The following is a 19,946-nucleotide window of genomic DNA, read 5'->3' as shown; positions in this document are numbered from 1 at the left end:
AGTGTCAGATACATTCCTTCTTCATTGCGGGACAGGTTTTCTGTATGTATATCCTCCCATTTCTCTTGTGGGGAAAACTTTGCTGAAACTCAGTCAAGACCACGGGACCATGATCTTGATCGCGCTGTATTGGCCTTACAGATTTATTTCCCTCCTCTTCTGGAGTTATCTTCTGAAGAACTGTGATTGGAGTGTTTTCCGACCCTTTGGGCTCTGTCACTCATGGTCTAGAATATGTTTCCTTAGGTCTTTATGGTGTCTCTCGGGTCTTGCTGGCTTCCAGGAAAGATTCCACTATGAGGTGTTACTCTTTTAAATGGAGGTGGTTTGCTGTCTGGTGTGAGGGCTAGGCCCTAGATTCCCTCTCCTGTCCTACACAGACCCTGCTTGAATACCTTCTACACCTTTCAGAGCCTGGTCTTAAAGGTTCACCTGTTACGTCCCTCACCTGTTCGATGCTCCTCCCGGCTAAGTCATTCTGCAGCTCCATCCAAAAGGGACAAGGTTCAGTCTTAAGGGTCTGTTTCAGTTTCCTAAGTCCGGCAGCCGTCATCCGGCTTGGAGCAAGAGCAGCAGCCATCTTGGGTAGCTCAGGAGGGGGCAGCCATCTTGTCTAAACAAGAACAGGAAGGTACTCCATATCTGGTCGTGGGAGGATCTCCTATGGGGGCTGCCATGTTGGATTCACCTGAGTTTGGTTTGCTCTGATTGCTTCACTATTTAAAGCACTGCCTCCTGGCCTTCTTTGCTTCGGCCTCAGTTGTTCTGAGGAGTTGCTGTCGGAGTGCTGTTCGCCAGCTATCTTCTGTTCCTGATTTCCTGTGTACCGGACTTTGGCTAGTTTCTTGGATTTCACTTGTTTGCTGCCTGCCTTGACCCTGGACTGATTTTTGACTACTCTTGCTTATTCGGAGTTCTGGTGCTGGACTGTGTCTGTTTCCTGCCATCCTGGTCAGCGGCTGTGCAACCCCGCCGGTTCCAGAAGTCCTGGTGGCCACCTGCAGCTGAGAGCTCTACTCTCGGTGAACGGTGGTCGCTTCCCAGATGAAGCTAGGGGTTGTCTGGCTGCCTGACCGAGTACAGCTTCACTCCATCTCAGTCGGGGCACAGGGGCTCACTACTACCGGGTCATAACATCACCTCAGTGCAATTAGTGCTTACCATCAGCATGTAGAGTGGTAAGCCCTTCTCTGGACAGCCTCTAGTTCGATTCATGAGAGGTTTGCTTTTGTCAAAGCCCCCTATCAAACCTCTGCCTGTGTCATGGGATCTCAGCATTTTTTTAACCAGGCTGATGAAAGCTACTTTTGAGCTGCTGAATTCCTGCATCTGAAGTACTTGACCTGGAAGGTCATTTTCTTGGTGGCTGTTACTTCAGCTCACAGGGTCATTGAGCTTCAGGCTGAAGTAGTGGATGCATCTTTATATGAAGTTTCATCACAACAGAGTAGTCCTCTGCACGTACCCTAAGTTACTGCAAAAGCTTGTCTGAGTTCCATGTGAAACAGTTGATTTGTTTTGCCATCATTCTTTCCCCAACCTCATGCACATCCTGGTGAGAGTGCCATGCACACCTTGGACTACAGGCGAGCATTGGCCTACTTTATGGAGCAGAGTAGGCCCCACAGACAGTCCGCCCAACTTTTTGTTTCTTTTGATCCCAACAGGATGGGGGTCACCTTTGGGGAAACGCACTATTTCTAATTGGTTGGCAGATTGCAGTTCCTTCCCAGGCTGGGCTGACTCTGGAGGGTCATGTCAAGGCTTACAATGTCAAGAGCCATGTCTGTATCGGTAGCCCATTTGCGGTTAGCCTCCATTAAAGAAATTTGCAAGGCTGCGATGTGGTCTTCAGTCCACCCATTCACTTCTCATTCCTGCATTGAGCAAGTTATCTGACGTGACGGTTCGAACAGACAGTGTTGCAGAATCTGTTTGGGATCTAGAACCCAACTCCTCCCCACCTAGGCCCGTTTTATTCTGTTTCAGGCTGCACTCTCACTCAATTTGTATATAGTTTCAGGTTAATCTGAGTTATGTCCTCGCTGTTTCAAGGCCCAATTAACCAATGTTTGTTGTTTTTGAATGAGCCTGGATGCTAGGGATATCTTGCTTGTCCTCGGAGAAAGCGAAGATACTTACCTGTAGCAGGTATTCTTCGAGGACAGCAGGCCTTATATTTTCACAAACCCACCTGCCTCCCCTTGGTGTTGTCTCCTATTTTTCCTCTTGCTTATGCTGTAGTATCTAACTATTGCTTTAGTGGCGGGAAGGAAGGCACTCGAGCACATATGGTGGAGTGACTCATGCTCCACAAAGCTCTGGTTAAGCTTGCTAGAAGCTCTGAACCAGTCAACGCGGCATCACTTTACCCAACTGTGAGAATATAAGGCCTGCTGTCCTCAGAGAATACCTGCTACAGGTAAGTATCTTTGCTTTTCCGCTGAGCTGAGAGGATGTGTGTTCCATTCTCTGCCTCACACTGTGCTTTCGTTTTCAAATTGACTTTCCATTTTGTTCTTCCCCACCCCCACCCCCTTTAAAATTTCCTTTTTTTCGTGTGTGGCAGCATGTTTAGGTTGCAGCCTCAACCTCAGTTTGAATGCTTCCCTTTTTTTCGTTCAAGATTGAGAAATTTGTTTTGGCCGAGTTTCTTTTTAAGCTGTCCCAGAAAACTCCTAGTGGCTTCAAGCGCTGCACTAAATGCAGGCACGTGATATCTGCCACGGACATTCACAATTGGTGCTTAGGGTGCCTTGGGCCAGATCATGACCCCTCTGTTTGTGATCTTTGTGTCTGCAGGCAAGAACCCAGAGAGTGCGACTGGCTTAAAGGGAGCAACGTTTTGGCTCTTTGAAGGCTGGATCATCGACTTTGGCACCAATGATATCAACCTCCATGGCTGCTTTGACTCCAGCATCAACTGGGAGTGCACCATCATCAAGTGGGTCTCCACCTGCATTGACACCAGGCATTGTTAGCAGGCCCTGGCACCAGTCAGCACTGGACCCAACACAGACATCGAGAACCCGCGAGGATTCAATATCCTTATTTGCACCAGGAAATAGAGCTCTGTGCATCGAGGGAAACCCAAGAAACATAAGCACCGATATTCAACGCATGGTGCTGAGAGCACTGGGGCCTTGGCGGATCAGATACTCAAGAAGTGCTGGCGCTGGGAGGAGCGCTCCCCCTCCTTGGAAGAGGTGCCGGTATGCGAGTCACCGAGTTGCTCGGTCCCCACCATTAGTTCAGCACAGACTTCTTCTCAGGCTGCCTGTGCTTCGGCTTCCGTGACTTTGCTGATGTCTACCTTCGATGAGCGGTTACGCAGCGTGCTCCAAAAAGAGTGGACATAATTGCTACAAGGGGCTCCCGCTTTGGCATCGAGGGCACTTACAATTACTTCTCGGAGGAGGAGTCATATGGAATTCCATCTGATCCCTCTCCTTCTCAAGAGAGATGGAAATCTCCTCCAGGAGCCAAATTTTGTAAGGGAGCTGACTGTGACTGTCCCATTTAAGTTGGAGGCGGAGGAGGAGCCCAGGGTAGAGATGTTGTCTCTCCTGGGCTATAGGTCTCTCGTCCTAAGGAAGAGGTTGCTGTACCATTACACTCTATCCTTAAGGACACACTGATGAACTGAGTCTCCCCTTACAGTGCAGGTCATACCAAAGAATGTCGATAACGTAGTTTTGTGTCTAGAAGGCTCCCGGATTCGAGAAGGCACAGTTGCCCCACAACTCCATGGTGGTCGAATCCATTCTCAAGCGGGCCAAGAGTTCTCGGACTTTGCACCCAGTCGTCATAGCCCCAACAAAAAAGCCCTGACAAAATAGCCTTGTAACAGAATTACCCTTGACATTTCACACCCTATCAAAATGGCCCTTCGGACAAAATAGCCCCCTTAACAAAACAGCCCCCTTAGAAAAAATAACAAATCACAAAAAATATAATAAACTACAACTGAAATCTTCACTGATAAAGACTCCTACCAGCATTCAATTGCATAAAGCAATATATAAACAAAATTCTATAGCTACAAACTGGTATTCATGATCTGTTCTGGTATTTAAAGAAACTATTCTTCCATCAACATGATAATTAAAAAAAAAAAAAACACAATATTGTCATCATTTTCATAGTCTTACCAACCTTATTCTGTTTGGCAAGGTAAGATTATTAGGAAAAAATGCAGCCTGATATTCTGGGCAGCCTGATCAGCCCTTTTGTCGGGGGGCTAACTTGTCAAGGGTTATATTGTGGGCAGGCCATTTTGACAATGGCTGTTATATCAGGGGCCATTTTGTCGGGGCTATTTTGACCAGGTACCCTCAGACTCATGCTTAGGTGCCCCCGGGGTGAGAGGCCAGAACTTTGGATTTGTTTTGGGAGAGAGACTTCAGGCCTAGATGCTTATTTCCCGCATCCAGTCCTACCAGCTCTACACGAGCCTGTAGGTGGGGTTTTTGGTAAACCATGCACTGACTCTGGTGGACTCTCTTCTCTTCATAGTTTTCGGGCAGCAACTGTGGGGGCTCCTGGAGGGGGATGCCTTGGGCCAAGTTTCGGTATTTTGGTTTTGTAAAGAACTTGGAAAACAATCGCCAACGAGGAGTCTGCAAGAGGTTGCAGATCGGTGGGGACAGGAAGTGGGTCGGCCAATTAATGCACAGTCTCTGTTGGCAACTCTTAGAGAGGGCTCGTGAGTAGTACACAGTGCTGTAGTAGTACAAGAGTACCATTTTTGTACAGTACAGTGGAGGAGTGGCCTAGTGGTTAGAGTGGTGGACTTTGGTCCTGGGGAACTGAGTTCGATTCCCACTGCAGGCACAGGCAGCTCCTTGTGACTCTGGACATGTCACTTAACCCTCCATTGCCCCAGGTACAAATAAGTACCTGTATATAATATGTAAGCCGCTTTGAACCTGCTATGAGTGGGAAAGCGCGGGGTACAAATGTAAGAAAAATAAAGAGCAGGCCACAGAACTTCGCCAGCTGGACAATAAGCAGATGGAGTGTAGGCATTATCTGGCTAGATGTGCCTATGATAACTTTTGATGTAGTGTCCAGACTCTCCGGAATGGGTGTGGGGATGCACAGGCTCTCATGGCTGCGTGTCTGACCTAGAACCAGTGGTTCAAGCGAAGTTGTTAGACATGCCGTGCTGAGGGGACAACTTGTTTGGAGAGAAAGTGAAAGGGGTTGCTGACCTCATTAAGAAACCAACAGATACTATCCATATTGTCTTGGTGTACTTCATCTTCATCTTTAGCAAGAAGATACTCAACCAGGTTTAGGCATCATACCTATTACTCTCAAAGGTGTAGGTACCCGCCTCCTGTTCATTGTGCTCCGGCCCAGCATTCCAGGCTTCGCCATCCCCATCCTCGGAAGTCCTAGCCGTCTCCCCAGTCAAAGCAGAGCACAGGCTGATTGGATCCAGCCACCCATAAAGTATCTGTCGCGGGTGGCCTACAGGTCTGGAGTTGACTTGCAATTTCCCCTTACTCCACTACCCACCAAGTATGTTTATTTGGCAGTTATTATACAGTGTTTCATGTAGAAGCAATCAAAGCGGTTTACATAACTATAAAATAAGAAAGATTGAAAGGAACTACAAAGCCCAAATAGGAAAGAGAAGAAAGATCAAGGAATTGGGACTTCTCCACTGCCAAAGTCAGTCCCGGCAAGTCTACCTAACTCAGAAAGACCTAATTAAAATAAGTCCACTTTAAATCTGGGATACAAGAGTTCAGCTTGGAGAGTCCTGCTGTGGTGGATTGGAAGGTGAGGAGTTAATATTTTTATGAACCATTCACTTTAAGAGGCTACCTGAGGAGGAAAGATAGCACCACCCAAAGTGGCCAGGTACTCCTAGGAGAGGAAAGATACCACCACCTCAAAAGTGGTGTTCCATGAGTAATGCAGCTTGTGCGGTTATTCAGTTTGCTGAATAGACTGGTTTATATGCCATTTACATGCTGTGTATATCATTGTTAATGTACATTACACTAAAGAATTATTTGAAGGCAAATACATGTTTTTGCCAGTTGACATGTTATTTTGGCAAATTAAGTGCGTTATTTTCTTAGCACATGTCGATAATTATGTCCATAATTATAATTCCTTTGTGATTTGTTTCTGAATATTTTTGCTTTTATAAATTTTTTTTAATACTGCCTTTAGGAAGATTTTGTAATTACTTGTATTCTCATACGAATATAGGATGTGATGGTTTTCGCGTGTAAAAATAGCTACAGTGCAAGCACCAACACAATACAAGAGAACAGCAGGAGCAAAGGATTACAGTTCTGCTGCTGTGAGCACCCAGTAAGGCAGGTTTTCAGTGTCCTGAGCCAGTGTCTCACTGGCTCACTTGTTAAGCCAGCCCTGTAAAAGATTCTGTAAGCAAATGATCTGTTTTGTGTAGTTATATATCTTTATTATGCCCTGTAATCTTGATATTTTGTTCCATTTGTAACTACTTTATAAAGAAAACCCTTACTTTAATATTACACTTTTCTGCATATTTGTATTTTTCTAGATGGAACACTGAAGCTGTTAAAGGAATTATCAAATAAAAACTCTCTTCAAGTGCCAAATATGTATTACCATTTGCCTCATTTGTTGAAAAATGAAGGCAGCCTTCGACCTGCTGTGCAGGTTGGTGTTGGAAGAACAGGAGGTATGATATCTGTATAAATACTACTGAAGCCTGTGTTGAATATGTATGTATTTAGAGGTCCTTTTAGAAACAAATGTTAACTTTTCTCCTTTGTCTCAGCAATGGTCTCTGACTGTCCTTTGCTCTCTGGTCTGCTCAGAAAACCATTGCCATTCCTGAGAGCTGGAAGGACATCTCCCCTAAAACATACCTTCAGCATGTTTTTGTTGGCCAGCAGGTCTCCCACAGTAGCAGCATCCATTGGTGCATCATGACTCTGGTATGCCTGGATCCAGCTGGCCTCAGCTGATTAGTGAATCAAACCCAGGTCTCTTGTTCCAGTGTGCTACAAATCCCCTGACATTCAAGTAAATCATTTAAAGGTTTGATTAGTTTTCAAAAATGTTTTTGAGAAGTTAAATTTGGCATTCTCTCTCAATAAGCAAGATGAATCAGTCACACAATTTAAAGGTTTTTCTGAGCATCCTATGTAACCTCTGCCTTGCAAGTTTCTTCAGTCTGTTTTTGTCTGTGCTTACATCTGGGCTTCTGGGAGAGACTTTTCTTTTATTTTTCTTCATGCATTTGAAAGGATAGAAAGAAGACCAAAAAACTGCCAGAATGGTTAAATGGTGATGTGAAAGAGGCTATGAAAGCCATAAGAACTTGATTTATTAAGTCCGGATATCTAGAGCATAAGCACTGGTAAATTGGATATAAATCTTCAATAAGCCAGGCTAAAAGAAAATTTGGAAAGAATCTTACCCACAAAGCAAAAGCTCAAAATTTCTCAAGTATATGGGTTTTTTAAAATTGGTGTTTGTTGAAATCGCCTTTTTTTTTTTTTTTTTTTACACAACCATCTTTATTATGGGAAGGGTCTAATGTAGTCGCGAAAGGCCAAGTTCATAGTCTGGAAGTTTTGCCAGAGATGCTGGGTTAACTTTTGATAGCCATATTTCTTGTTTGGTCTTTTATTTTACTATATACGCCAATTACGCAGGATTCATACTTATTTTACAGAGTCTGATTTTGCTCAGTTGCTTTGTGCTTATGTAATTTCAAGCATTGATTATTGCAGTGCATTGTTGTGGGGTTACCTAATAAAGAGTTGCAAAAGACTCTAGCATGTTCAAAATGCAGCTGTTTGACTTTGAAGAATTTAGGTTTACAAGATCATATCTCACCTATTCTTTCTTCTTTGCATTGGCTTCCAAATAAAACAACGTATTTTCAAAATGCTGGTGTTGACGTTTAAAGTTTTTCATGGCATGGCACCAAGATATGTTTCTGATAAGCTGCCAATTTATACTCATTGATCATTACGTTCTCAAAGTGAGAGGCATTTTCTTTTACCTTCTGCCGGATTCTTTCAATTAGTGTGCTCTCTCTCAAGTTTACTCCACTTTATGACCTGGTTGTGGAACAAGGTTCCTCCCTCTGAGATCTATTAATGATCTTTTGGGATTTTGTAAGGATGTTAAAACTTACTTGTTTTAATCTAGGAATTTGAGTTGAAATGGAAATTGTCAGGCTGGAACTGTTTAATTTTCTTATATATTGTACTATTATGAGTGTAATTCCGTAACCCGTTCTGGGAGCTATTGGGAGGATGGGCTATGTAATGGAAAGAAGGAAGAAACAAAAGCGATGTACAATAAAAGCAATCTCCAGAAATGAACTCAATTAAAAATTATAGAATAGTGCACAAACACTCAAAAGAAACATTATCAAAATTTGGCAATGAACTGCAGTGCTTACCAGTTTTTTCCTCAAGAATATGATATGTTAGTAATAAGCTTTAGTATACTAGAGAAGCAAGAAGACTGTGGTGATTGCTTGGACTACTAGATGAGATAAGGGTAATAGGCAGTGGTGTGCTGGAGCCGGCTCGCACCGGCTCGCAAGAGCCGGTTGTTAAATTTTCTTCCGGCTTGCAAGCCGGTTGTTGAAAATAGCGAGCCGGCTCTGGCTCTCCTCCCGCCCTCCCTCCGGATCCGCCTCACCGCCTGCTTGTTTTTTGAAGTCTTCGGGGCAGGCAGTCTTGCCTGCCCGCTTCCAGCGCTGACTGTCCTCCCTTGCCGATTCACGCTTTAAAAATGGCCGCAGAGACTTCGGCTGAAATCTCGGCTGCCATTTTGAATAGCGAATCGGCAAGGGAGGACAGTCAGCGCTGGAAGCGGGCAGGCAAGAGTGCCTGCTCCGAAGAATTCAAAAAAACAAGCGAGCGGTGAGGGACCGGATCGGGAGGGAGGGAGGAGAAGAATTCGCGATACAACTTGGGAGGGGATGGCGGGGGAAAAAGGGAGTCGCTGCTGGACATGGGTGGAGGGGGTCGCTGGGTATGGGTGCATGCAGGGGAGAGGAGGGTACACTGCTGGACATGGGTGCATGCAGGGCAGGGGAAAGGAGGGTCACTGCTGGACATCTGGGTGTATGCAGGGCAGGGCAGAGGAGGGTCGCTGGGTATGGGTGCATGCAGGGCAGGGGAAAGGAGGGTCACTGCTGGACATGGGTGCATGCAGGGGAGAGAAGGGTCACTGCAGGACATCTGGGTGCATGCAAGGCAGGGGAGAGGAGGGTACACTGCTGGACATGGGTGCATGCAGGGCAGGGGAGAGGAGGGTCACTGCTGGACATGGGTGCATGCAGGGGAGAGAAGGGTCACTGCTGGACATCTAGGTGCATGCAGGGCAGAGGAGGGTCGCTGGGTATGGGTGCATGCAGGGCAGGGGAAAGGAGGGTCACTGCTGGACATGGGTGCATGCAGGGGAGAGGAGGGTACACTGCTGGACATGGGTGCATGCAGGGCAGGGGAAAGGAGGGTACACTGCTGGACATGGGTGCATGCAGGGCAGGGGAGAGGAGGGTCACTGCTGGACATGGGTGCATGCAGGGGAGAGAAGGGGCACTGCTGGACATCTGGGTGCATGCAGGGCAGACGAGGGTCGCTGGGTATGGGTGCATGCAGGGCAGGGGAGAGGAGGGGAGAGAGAAGAAATGCTGGACATGGATGGAGGGGAGAGAAGAGTGAGGAAGGAGATGAGATGAGGGAAAAGGAAGAGAGGAGAAAAACTGCACATGGATGAAGAAGATAGGCAGAAGCTGAGGACCAGAAATGAAGAAGAAAGGAGGAAAGAAATAAATGGAAAGGAAGCCCTGGAAACGGAGTTAAGAGGACAGATAGCAGCAGAATCGGATACTGGGCCAGCATGATCAGAAAAACAGTCACCAGACAACAAAGGTATAAAAAAAATCATTTTATTTTCATTATAGCGTTTGGAATATTTTCACTTTGAGAATCAGGTGCTCAACATTAAAAGTTTATATTTATTTACTTATTTATGGCATTTTATCCCACATTAAACATGAATTAGATTGGAACCTGGGATCATTTAATTTTTTTTCCTGGAGAGAGTAATGCATTGCCCCCCTCCCCACGGCTATAGCCAGCTCTGCAATTTATTTTGGGGGGGGGGGGGCGCAGAGGTGGATGGGGGGGCGCGCAGTGGTGGACTGGGGGGCACCGAGGTGGACCGGAGAGAGAGCCTGTTGTTAAAAATTTACCAGCACACCACTGGTAATAGGGTACTTAGAAGGCCATAGCAGAAATACTAAATTCTTTACTTTGATTTTTACTGGGATGGTGTTGGAGCGATGCATACACTGGAAACATTTTTTGGTGGTGGTGATTGAGAAACTAAAGCAAATCATAATGAATTGGGAAGTTATGAAGAAAAAAATTGGCGAATTAAAAAATCAACCAGGAATGGATGGCATGCACCCTAGATTGCTTGAAATAACTCAAAATTGCAGACTTATTACTGGTTATGGTATCTGAAATGTCTCATTCAAACTAACTACGTTACTTGAGGATTGGAGGGTGGTCAACAACACCCATTTATAAAAAGGGTTCCAGGTTGATCGAGGAAACTACAGATTGGTGGGCCTAAAATTGGTGTAGGCAAAACGGTAGAAGCTATTCTGAAGAAACAAATTTCCGAACATCTAGATAGAAATGGCGTAATGGATCTGAGTCAACATGGTTTTTCCAAAAGGAAGTCTTTCCTGATCAATCTGTTAGATATTTTTGATGGGGGTTAATAGACATGAACATGGATAAGTTTTTGGTTGGTGTAGTTTATCTGTTTTTCAGAAGATGTTTTATAATAGATGAAGGTAATCTCCTTCTGATTCTATTGACAAAATAATAAATTCAAGTGTGGAGGAGATATACAAAAAACAACATCGGCTTAAATTTCTGACCAAAAAATGATACATTAAATTGATTAAAGGAGATGTCGCCTCAAGAAGCCCCTGGCTCTATTGTATACGGAGCTCATGAGGGCTGGACCGCTTCATCATTGGCAACACCCCCACGTTCATAGAGCAGCCTATCCCAAACATATGTTCTAATACTCTATTTTTATTCTTTTTGTATAAATTTTTCTTTTTCACTAACATATGATGGGCAATCGTAAAGTTAATCGTAACAGCTACTTAGCTTTTGCATGGTCCAATCCTTCTTTAGTTAGTTACATGCTGGACGCGACCAAGACCAACAATGGCCAGCGTTTCGTCGCCTGCGTCAGGGTCAAATGGTCTGCGTCTAACTCAGCTGAAGGATCCAACATTTCCAACGGAAATGTTACATCTATGTCTCTTCTCTGATCCTTTTCCTTCACAGGAACAACATCTCAAATGGAAGATCTCTCCTGCAGACCGTCAGGGAAATGGTGGAGACTGTTCTGTTTTAGTTGGAGGATGAGCCTAAGGTTCATATTTGGTTTTTAGATTTGATTATTTACCTTTTCCAAATCTGAGCACAAAGTGAGATGCAAGGTGATGCATAACTTATTTGCCTGTCCGGATTTAACAATCCAAGATGCACCCGAGTCTGAGGATACGTGACTTGCCCAGTTTCACAAGGAAAACCAGTAGGAGAATCAGGATGAACCATGGCTTTCCTGGTTCTTAGCCTGCTGTTCTAACCACTAGATTGAAGGATTTCCAGCAGTTTCTTAGTCACCACTGTGGAAGGCATTTCATTGCTCTTCCATTACTTCCTTAATGAAGCACAGATGAGCATGTAGGGTATCTCTTTGTGCCTCCTGTGAACCAGAAGGCAGACTTATCCCCTAAAGCTAAAGCCCTGGGTCATAATTTTAAGAAGCTCTCTATGAGCCTCTTGAGTCTTGGGTGATATTTGTAGGATACACGTTAATTCTTTGACGATGAAAAGGGGTCAGTCGTTCCTTTAAAAGAACCTGACAAGACCAATTCTCGATCTGATGTATTCATAAAGGTCAGGAGCAAGAACAGGAGTTGGAACAGAACCAGGTTCTTCAAAAAGCAGACCAGAGACATCCAATATGTGAAATATAATTTATTTGAGAAAAGACTCTACAAGGTACCCTGTAAAAGGCACCACCAGTGCTGAAACAGGGTACCTTGTAGAGTCTTGCTCCTGAGATTTTCCGCGGGACACCGTTGTTCTTTTCCAACTTCCGGTCACCACAAGAATACTCCTATAGGTAGATTCCTGACCAGAAGTCTCAAGAATAGTCGCCAAGCTAGCTTCTAGAGGATCACTAATTACAGCTTCCGTAATTCTTTTAATAATGACATAATTAAGCTTAGTACTGAAAGCAAAGCAAGCACCATATGCAAAATAACTACTAAATATTGATTCTATTTCTCTTTAGCAGAGATTACATTTTTAGTATGAAGCTGAGTTTCCAGCTTTTCTATCTTATTTTTCAGCAGATAGCTTCCCTTAATTAAAGGGGAGTCAACTGATTCCAGAGTCTAAATGTTTACCATGATCTTGTAAGGACTGATCCTGTCTTAAGTCTTTCTCAACTACAGTTATTTTGGAAGCAGCCTCTTTTGAAAATCTACATAACTGTGTCACACAACCTAATAGTCCTCTCCATCTTAGAAAGAATCTTCCAGTTTTTCCAGATTAGTTCCTTAAGAGGTTGTTTTCCCCCAAAGGTCACAGATACTGAGGTGAACATGGGTTTAAAAGATGTTGAAGTGACCACATTCTGTAGAGCTATTACTCTACTACCACCCTTATGAGGTGAAATAACAGCAGGGACTTCAGGAACGGCAGTCAGCTTTGCCACAGGTGGTATGGGAGGTGAGTGCGAGTTGGAGCTTAATGAAGGAGCTTCCAGACTAAGATAGAAACATAGAAACATGACGGCAGATAAAGGCAATATGACCCATCCAGTCTGCCCATCCTCTGTAGCCCCTAATTCTTCCTGTTCCTAAGCGATTCCACATGCTTATCCCATGCCTTTTTAAATTCTGGAACAGTCCTCGACTCCTCCACCGGGAGGCCATGCCACACCTCCACCACCCTTTCTGTGAAATAATACTTCCTTAGGTTACTCCTAAGCCTATTCCCTCTTATCTTTGTCATATGCGCCCTCATTCCAGAGCTCTCCTTCATTTGCAAAAGGCTTTCTTCCTGTACATAAATGCCCTTGAGATATTTAAACATCTCTATCATGTCTCCTCTCTCCCTCCTCTCTTCCAGCATATACATGTTGAGGTCCCTATAATTTTTGCATTCAAGACCGCTTACTAATTTCGTAGCCGCCCTCTGGACCGACTTCATCCTCTTTATATCTTTCCGTAGGCGCGGTCTCCAGAATTGCACGCAGTACTCCAAATGAGGCCTCACCAGAGACTTATACAGATCTTCTTCCATACAGGAAGCTAAAGTCCCTTCACCAGCCAGTGACACGGGGGTAAATATAGAGGGAGTTAAAAATATATCCTTAGTCCCTTGTACTTTTAACCGTTTGTGATGTGACAGTATCCTTCACTTTCCCTTTCCATTACCCATGTCAAAGCCAAAAAAAAAAAAAAATAGGAATGGAGAGACATATTATAGGAAGGGAAAGGGGATGAGACTTGATATACCGCCTTTCTGTGGTTACAATCAAAGTGGCTTACATATTAGGTACAGGTACTTATTTTGTACCTGGGGCAATGGGGTGAAGTTACCCTGACAATAATTGTATTGAACCACTCCCCAGCAATGCAAACTTCTTATTGCTCCAAAGGGATGTGACCTGCCCCATTGGCCATACCCCTTTGAGCACATGACCACAGGCTGTGTACCACTGCAGCTATCAGATTTTGAAGAGAAAAACAGGACGTGCCTCTGTCAGCAGAGCATTGGGCAGCTAGTAGCATGGTCCCGCTAGCAGTAACTTCAGCAACTCTCCAGACACCTTTCTCAGCGGCTCTAATATGGCAGCTTGTCTCTCCATCCTCTCACGTTTGAAATATTTTGGACAAGGAAAAGGGCTGTCAGGTTATCTCCCTGAAAAAATACATGACAGCCTTGGGTTACTAGTAGACAAGAATAAGGAGTATGGAAAATACGTAGGGGCACCTGTGATGTTTTCAAAATGGCATAGATGGGCTCTTCAATGAATATGGGTCCCCGAGACTTGAGATACAGTGTGCAGGGCAAGCTCACTGACATGTCCTACAAGGGGGATAATCTTTTTGAAGATATGCAGAGAGGCTTTGGATCAGGTTATTTTATTTATTTGCTTCATTTGTTATACTGCCCTTCTGTCTTGCGGCCAATGACAGCAGTTTACAGTATACCGTATATTCTCGAATATAAACCAATCCAAGTATAAATGAGAAGTTTTCCCCCTAAAAAGGGGGAAAACAGTTAATCTGAATATAAACCGGGGGGGGGGGGGGGGGGGGGGGGGGGGGGGCAAGTGTTCTCTCATCCCCTCTGCTGTGCCGCATTTCTCCTTTCTGTCCCCCCCACCCCAACCACCAGCATTTCTTCACCTCCTCCTCCCCTACCAGGTGACTGGAATTTCTTCCTCCATCCCATAGTGATAGCATTATTTTTTCACATGTTCCCTCTTCCTCCCCCCCCCCCCCCCCCCCCCCCCCCCCCCCCGGCAGGAATTTCTTCCTCCATCCTCCTCCTCCAGCTGACGTTGAAGAACAAAGTTGTGCACTGGGCCTTGAGCATCTGCACATGCTCAAGGCCTGCCATCTCCCGCCCTCTTTGAGACTTGAGCATCTGTGCATTCTCAGGGCTTAGCGCACAACTGTGTTCCTCAGTGTCCAACTTTGTGTCTCAGCTGGAGAAGGTTTAGTAAATGAAATGCCAGTCACTGTGGGATGGAGGAAGAAATTCTGATCACAGGAGGGGGAAGGGGTGTTACTTGAATATAAACAGGCCCCCATTTTGGGGCTTTCTTTGGGACCCAAAATCTCCGTTTATATTTGAGTATATACTGTACATCCAGTATATGGCTAACACCTACAAAGTTATCTAATAAAATTATATAATGCTACTTAGACATCCTAAGAACAATAGGAGAGGGCATGACCTAAAAGAAGTGGGGCTATGGACCCCTGTTTGCTTCAGACCTTTTCTGCAACCACATCTTACCCATCTGTTTTGTTATCTAGAAGGTACTCTTGTGATATGTACTATCAGCACTCGCAAAGGTCCATTGCAAGCAGTCTGGTGTATATTCAGATCCTCCAAGGGAGTCAAACTTAAAATATTTAGGGCAACGTCAAAACACACTACCAGAAGCAGTTTGCAAAAACTATGATGGCACTCAAATCCTTCAAAGGTTCATCACAAAACTAGGGCCATTGAAATCTTCAAGGGTGAGTACAGATCCAGGATTCTGTATCACATTTTCCACAGTATGTGGAGTTCTTGGGCACAAACCATGTGCAAACATCGTTGTCCTCCATTATCGTCTCAAGTCTCTTTACCTGCTTAATCATCCTCATGCAGAATCCATCTCTACATTTTGCACACCAACCAATCATTTCGATGCCAGTTTTTGTGACGGTAGTAGATAGCTTCTCTATCCATACATTTGCCTCTTCTAGATCAATTTTTTTTTTTGTTGTTACAGAAAATATTTAGCTGCGTAGAATTGTTCTCAACCAATGCTACAGGTTTCTCAATCCACTGAGTTCACCCTGGTGCAAATCTCAGCACAGTCTTCTCAAAATACAGTGGTTTCTCTTACTTTGAACTGACTCACAGTTACAAGAAGGAACCATTCGTTACCTCTTTCTCCTCATTCTCAACACTCCTAAACTATGAGAAACCACATTCACCAGTATCTGACTGCCCCTGACAAGGATGACTTGTTGATGGGGTTTCCTATCCAATATATCTCTCCTTCCAAGAGAGAATTTTTCCCATATGAAGACATTGTCTATTCTAGGTCAGTTCAAAAGATGACTAAAGAAGTACCCTTTCCATTGCAGCAGGAGACTGGAGGTTCAATGAGCTTGAGTAATCTAAAATGCTCAAAGATGTGATGGCTGTTTAGTTCAAAAATTGCTTCAGGAGCAGCAGGCCTGAATTTGACAAATTCCAGTGTGTCTACTGGTATCTAGAAAGCCGACCCTCAAGTTTAAAGTCCAACCCCTATCTGACTTTGTATGAAAAGGCAGGTAGCATAATACTCCTCCTAGAAAAGAACAGAATGTTCTGGATCATATAGGTAAAGTTTGCAGTGGCTTGAATTTTACCAGTATAGCTGTCTACCAGCTGTATATGGTCCAATATGTGTATGCTGTACTCCATAAAATTTTAAGGTCCTTTCATGCCCAGAATAATATTTCTCTCTCTAGCTAATAAGTATGGTATTTATCTTCAGTCAGCATACAGTACTTTTGAAACAGCCTCTAGAATTTTGGTCTTCACCATGCTGCCTTAAGAAGTTTGGCCGCTCTCATTGCTGCAAGGAAGGCTGGCATGATTAAAGGCTTTAGGGGCTCAGAGAGTATGTCCATGCAGATTTGACTGATGTGTGGTGGTGGTTTGGATTTTTTTTTTTTTTTGTTGTAAGAAGATAGAAGAGTTGATTCTATCAGAAATCATTGCCCATGTCATTGTTTAGATAAATGAGCAGAACTAGTATGGAAGTTTTTCATTCAGAAAAAGCTTCCTTTAGTAGCCAAAATCCAGTAGCCAGATCCTGTCAGAGAGAGAAGACAGCCTAAGCAAATGATTTCAGCTGAGCCAAGGCATCAGTCATTTTTTCGAATGAATCAAATGAGCAATGTACATCCCCTTTCTAACCCAAGTCTTGTTTCCTGTGGATGGTAGTTCATTTCTTACAAGGTGTGTAGGAAAATAATGGATTCCTGGGTGCTAACCGTCAAATCAAGCCATTCCTCTGCACTGTTCTCAGCTGTTGAAGTTACATATACAAATTCTCCAAGACAAGGTCAAATTACTACTTCAAGCCAAATGCAACAAAACCCGGTCCATTTCAAGAGAAGAATCAAGGGTTCTGTTCCACATCACTATTAACTATTATCAGCTTGAAAAAGTAAAGGGGGCCGGGGGGTTGGTAGGGAAGGGAGGTGAGACTGCACCTCATTCTGGACCTCTATTTCTGCAGGAGAAATAGTTCCAGCTTCTGTAATACATCTGTGAGGAAATTGCTCTTTTCAAGCTCTTGTTCTCAGATCTCCCCGACTTCAAACTTCTCCATCCCCTAAAACTGCCTCAAACTTCCTCCTCCCCACAACACACACACATACAAAATTCCCACTCAGACATACACTCACCTTAGATATAGGTAGATAGTGAAATTGGAAAGAATTCTGTTAGCCATGCTCCACGTCCTTTCTCTACTTGTTCAGTCCATGTTGGAAAGAATAAATAGTGATAGTTAATTTGTTAGTAGAGACTTAATTCTGCTGATAAATGAAAGCTTTATTTAATGTATTTAGTACTATATTTGAAATGTTTGGAATATTTGCTACCATACTTAATGTTGTTACATTTGACAACCAATAATTAGCATACTATCTAACCGTTGACAATATTTTTCAAGTATAAGTGTTTATTACACTTGATTTTGGCATCTAATTTTCTATGAATACTGGTTAAATTTATTGACCTTAAAATAGCAGTCATCCATACTTCACTATGTAAAGTTTGTCTTGGCTTACAAGTCATCCAATAATTTATTGTAATTATTAGAACTACACAATGGCAAGAATAAGAATATCCATAAAAGGAGATAAAACTTGAAAAATTACCATGCTATATTGTTATATCCCCCCACCACCCTCTTCCCATATATTCACTGCAGGAGATTAGACCGCACATGTTTCTTAATGGCCGTCTAATCCGCAAATAGTAAGAAAACAGAATCTTAGCATCCTTCTCCCTTCCCCAAAGTCAATACAAGTTATAGATTCAACAGATAGCTACGAGCGCGGTGTGGCAAATGATCCCACACTGGGGACCAAATTTGTTGAAAAGACTTCCAGGCTCTAGAAGACCGCTGACTAGCATCCAGTCTCTCAATCTTCATTAAATTGAAAAGTTCATTCCTCCAAGTAGTAACCAATGGGGTTGCAGCCTGTCTCCTACACATCGATAGTCTTTCTGGCTAAAAAAAAGAAGCCTTATGTAGCAGAAGATTAGGCTCCGATCTCAAACCCAAGGAAACAAAGAACAATTGAATGTCTGCCCAGAGAGGCAGGTGTCTACCAAATATTGCTGAAAGGTGGGTCTGCACCTGTATCCAGAAAGGTCTTATTAAGGGGCAGGTCCATAACATATGCACTAATGTAGCCATCTCGACGCTACAATGTGGGCATTCTGCTGTTGCTGCAATTCGAGTCAAAAAGGCTCGATGAGGGGCAATGTACAGACAGAGCAAAAACTTATATTCTTGAAAAGCTGATGAACGTGTAAGAAGCTTCAAGTGTTTCATGAGCAACTGCAGTTGATCACTTGTAACTCGTTGTTCCATCCACAAAGTCCTGTTCAAAGCATCGGCCAAACAGTCATAATCAAAGGTAGTAGCCAGACTGCGTAAGCTGATCTGATACAGGGATAAACTTGCTTTAGAAGTTCGAGATGAGAGCAGAGTTTCAGAAAGTAAGTCTACAGCATCTTCATTCAAGGTAGAAGCATCCAGCACATTTACATAGTGGTGCACCTGATTGTAAGCGAACCAGTCACCAGATTGCAGACCCCCCTTTCTCATGAAGCTGTTCAAAGGACTTCATAGATCCTGCATTCATCACCAGGTCACAAACATAAGTTAACCATGACATGATCATCGTTTTAAATATAACTTGGTCCCATTAGGATCCAAGTCTTTATTACCCCAAAAAGAGGGAGCAACGCAGTGGAGGAAGAGGGAAGTTTCAGCTGCTTACAAATCCATTTCCAACCTTGACGCATAGTTTTTAGAATAGGGTGTTCTGCAGTAGTCATCAGTTGCGTAGAGTATGCAGTATGAAGATAGTACAATAGCTGTGTTGGCGCAAACAACTGTACCAGTTCAATAGGGGTAAAGTGAGCTGTTCCTTTTATCCAGTCCACTAGATGTCTCACAAATAAGTCACATTATAATGTCTCAAATCAGGCAACTTTAAGTCCCCCTTCTCAAAAAGGAGAAAAAGTTGAGATAAAGAGACTCTAGGCCTTTTATTACTCCAGAGAAATACGTTAAGACTGTTCTGAAAGAGAGCCATATCCCAGTTAGTAAGGTATATAAGAAAGGTCTGTAAGTCGTAGAGTCATTGTGGAAATAACACCATTTTATATAAGGCTATTTGGCCCATGAGTGACAGTGGCATTAGTGCCCATAGAGCAAAAACATCCAAAGTCTTTTTGAGCAATAAAGTGTAATTTTCCAGATGGGCCTTTGTCACCTTACTGGTCAAATAAACTCCCAAATATTTCATTTATGCTGTACCTTCTTTAATAGAAATTGGTTACCTCAATCAGCATATTTAGTTAAAAATGTACTGAAAAAAGTTTTTAATGCCTTATGAAAGGAATAGTAAGAAATTCCTTGCTTAATTTCCATAGGAAGATTACAGAGGTAATAGATTGGGAAACAAATATCTATTTTTGTTTCTTATAAAGAACTCCCTTGATAGATGAAAAATTAAGCAAGTTTAGATTATAAGAGCAAAAAGTATGAACTAAAGTTGGTCTGTTTAACAAGGGACTCAAATGCTCTGATGTTTGGCCATAATCGAGACAAGAAATTTTATGAATTATTTGTGCTCTAACTGGAAGCCAGTGAAGTTTATTAAAAGAGGAGTGGCCCTATGATACATTTTTAAATTTGAAAATCATTTTGGCAGCTGTTTCGTAGAAATTGGAGTTTATTTTGTAATTTTTCTGTAATGCTTAAATAGAATTACAATAATCTAGTTGAGATAGTAAGGCAAAATGCTTCTTTTAGAAATAAGATTGATTCAGTCT

The 19,946-nt window shown here is 43.3% G+C and overlaps 1 protein-coding gene across 1 annotated transcript in view; it reads left to right on the top strand.

The window, feature by feature from the left end:
- MGAT4A (alpha-1,3-mannosyl-glycoprotein 4-beta-N-acetylglucosaminyltransferase A) overlaps positions 1–19,946 on the top strand; it is a 156,312-nt gene that overhangs the window by 27,430 nt on the left and 108,936 nt on the right. Inside the window, exon 3 of the mRNA XM_030201392.1 lies at positions 6,548–6,688. Coding sequence (XP_030057252.1) covers positions 6,548–6,688 — 141 coding nt within the window. The remainder of the gene's footprint in view (positions 1–6,547; positions 6,689–19,946) is intronic.

This window comes from Microcaecilia unicolor, chromosome 4 (genome assembly GCF_901765095.1).
Source record: "Microcaecilia unicolor chromosome 4, aMicUni1.1, whole genome shotgun sequence".
NCBI lineage: Eukaryota > Metazoa > Chordata > Amphibia > Gymnophiona > Siphonopidae > Microcaecilia > Microcaecilia unicolor.
This window is presented reverse-complemented; position numbering and strand designations above follow the sequence as displayed.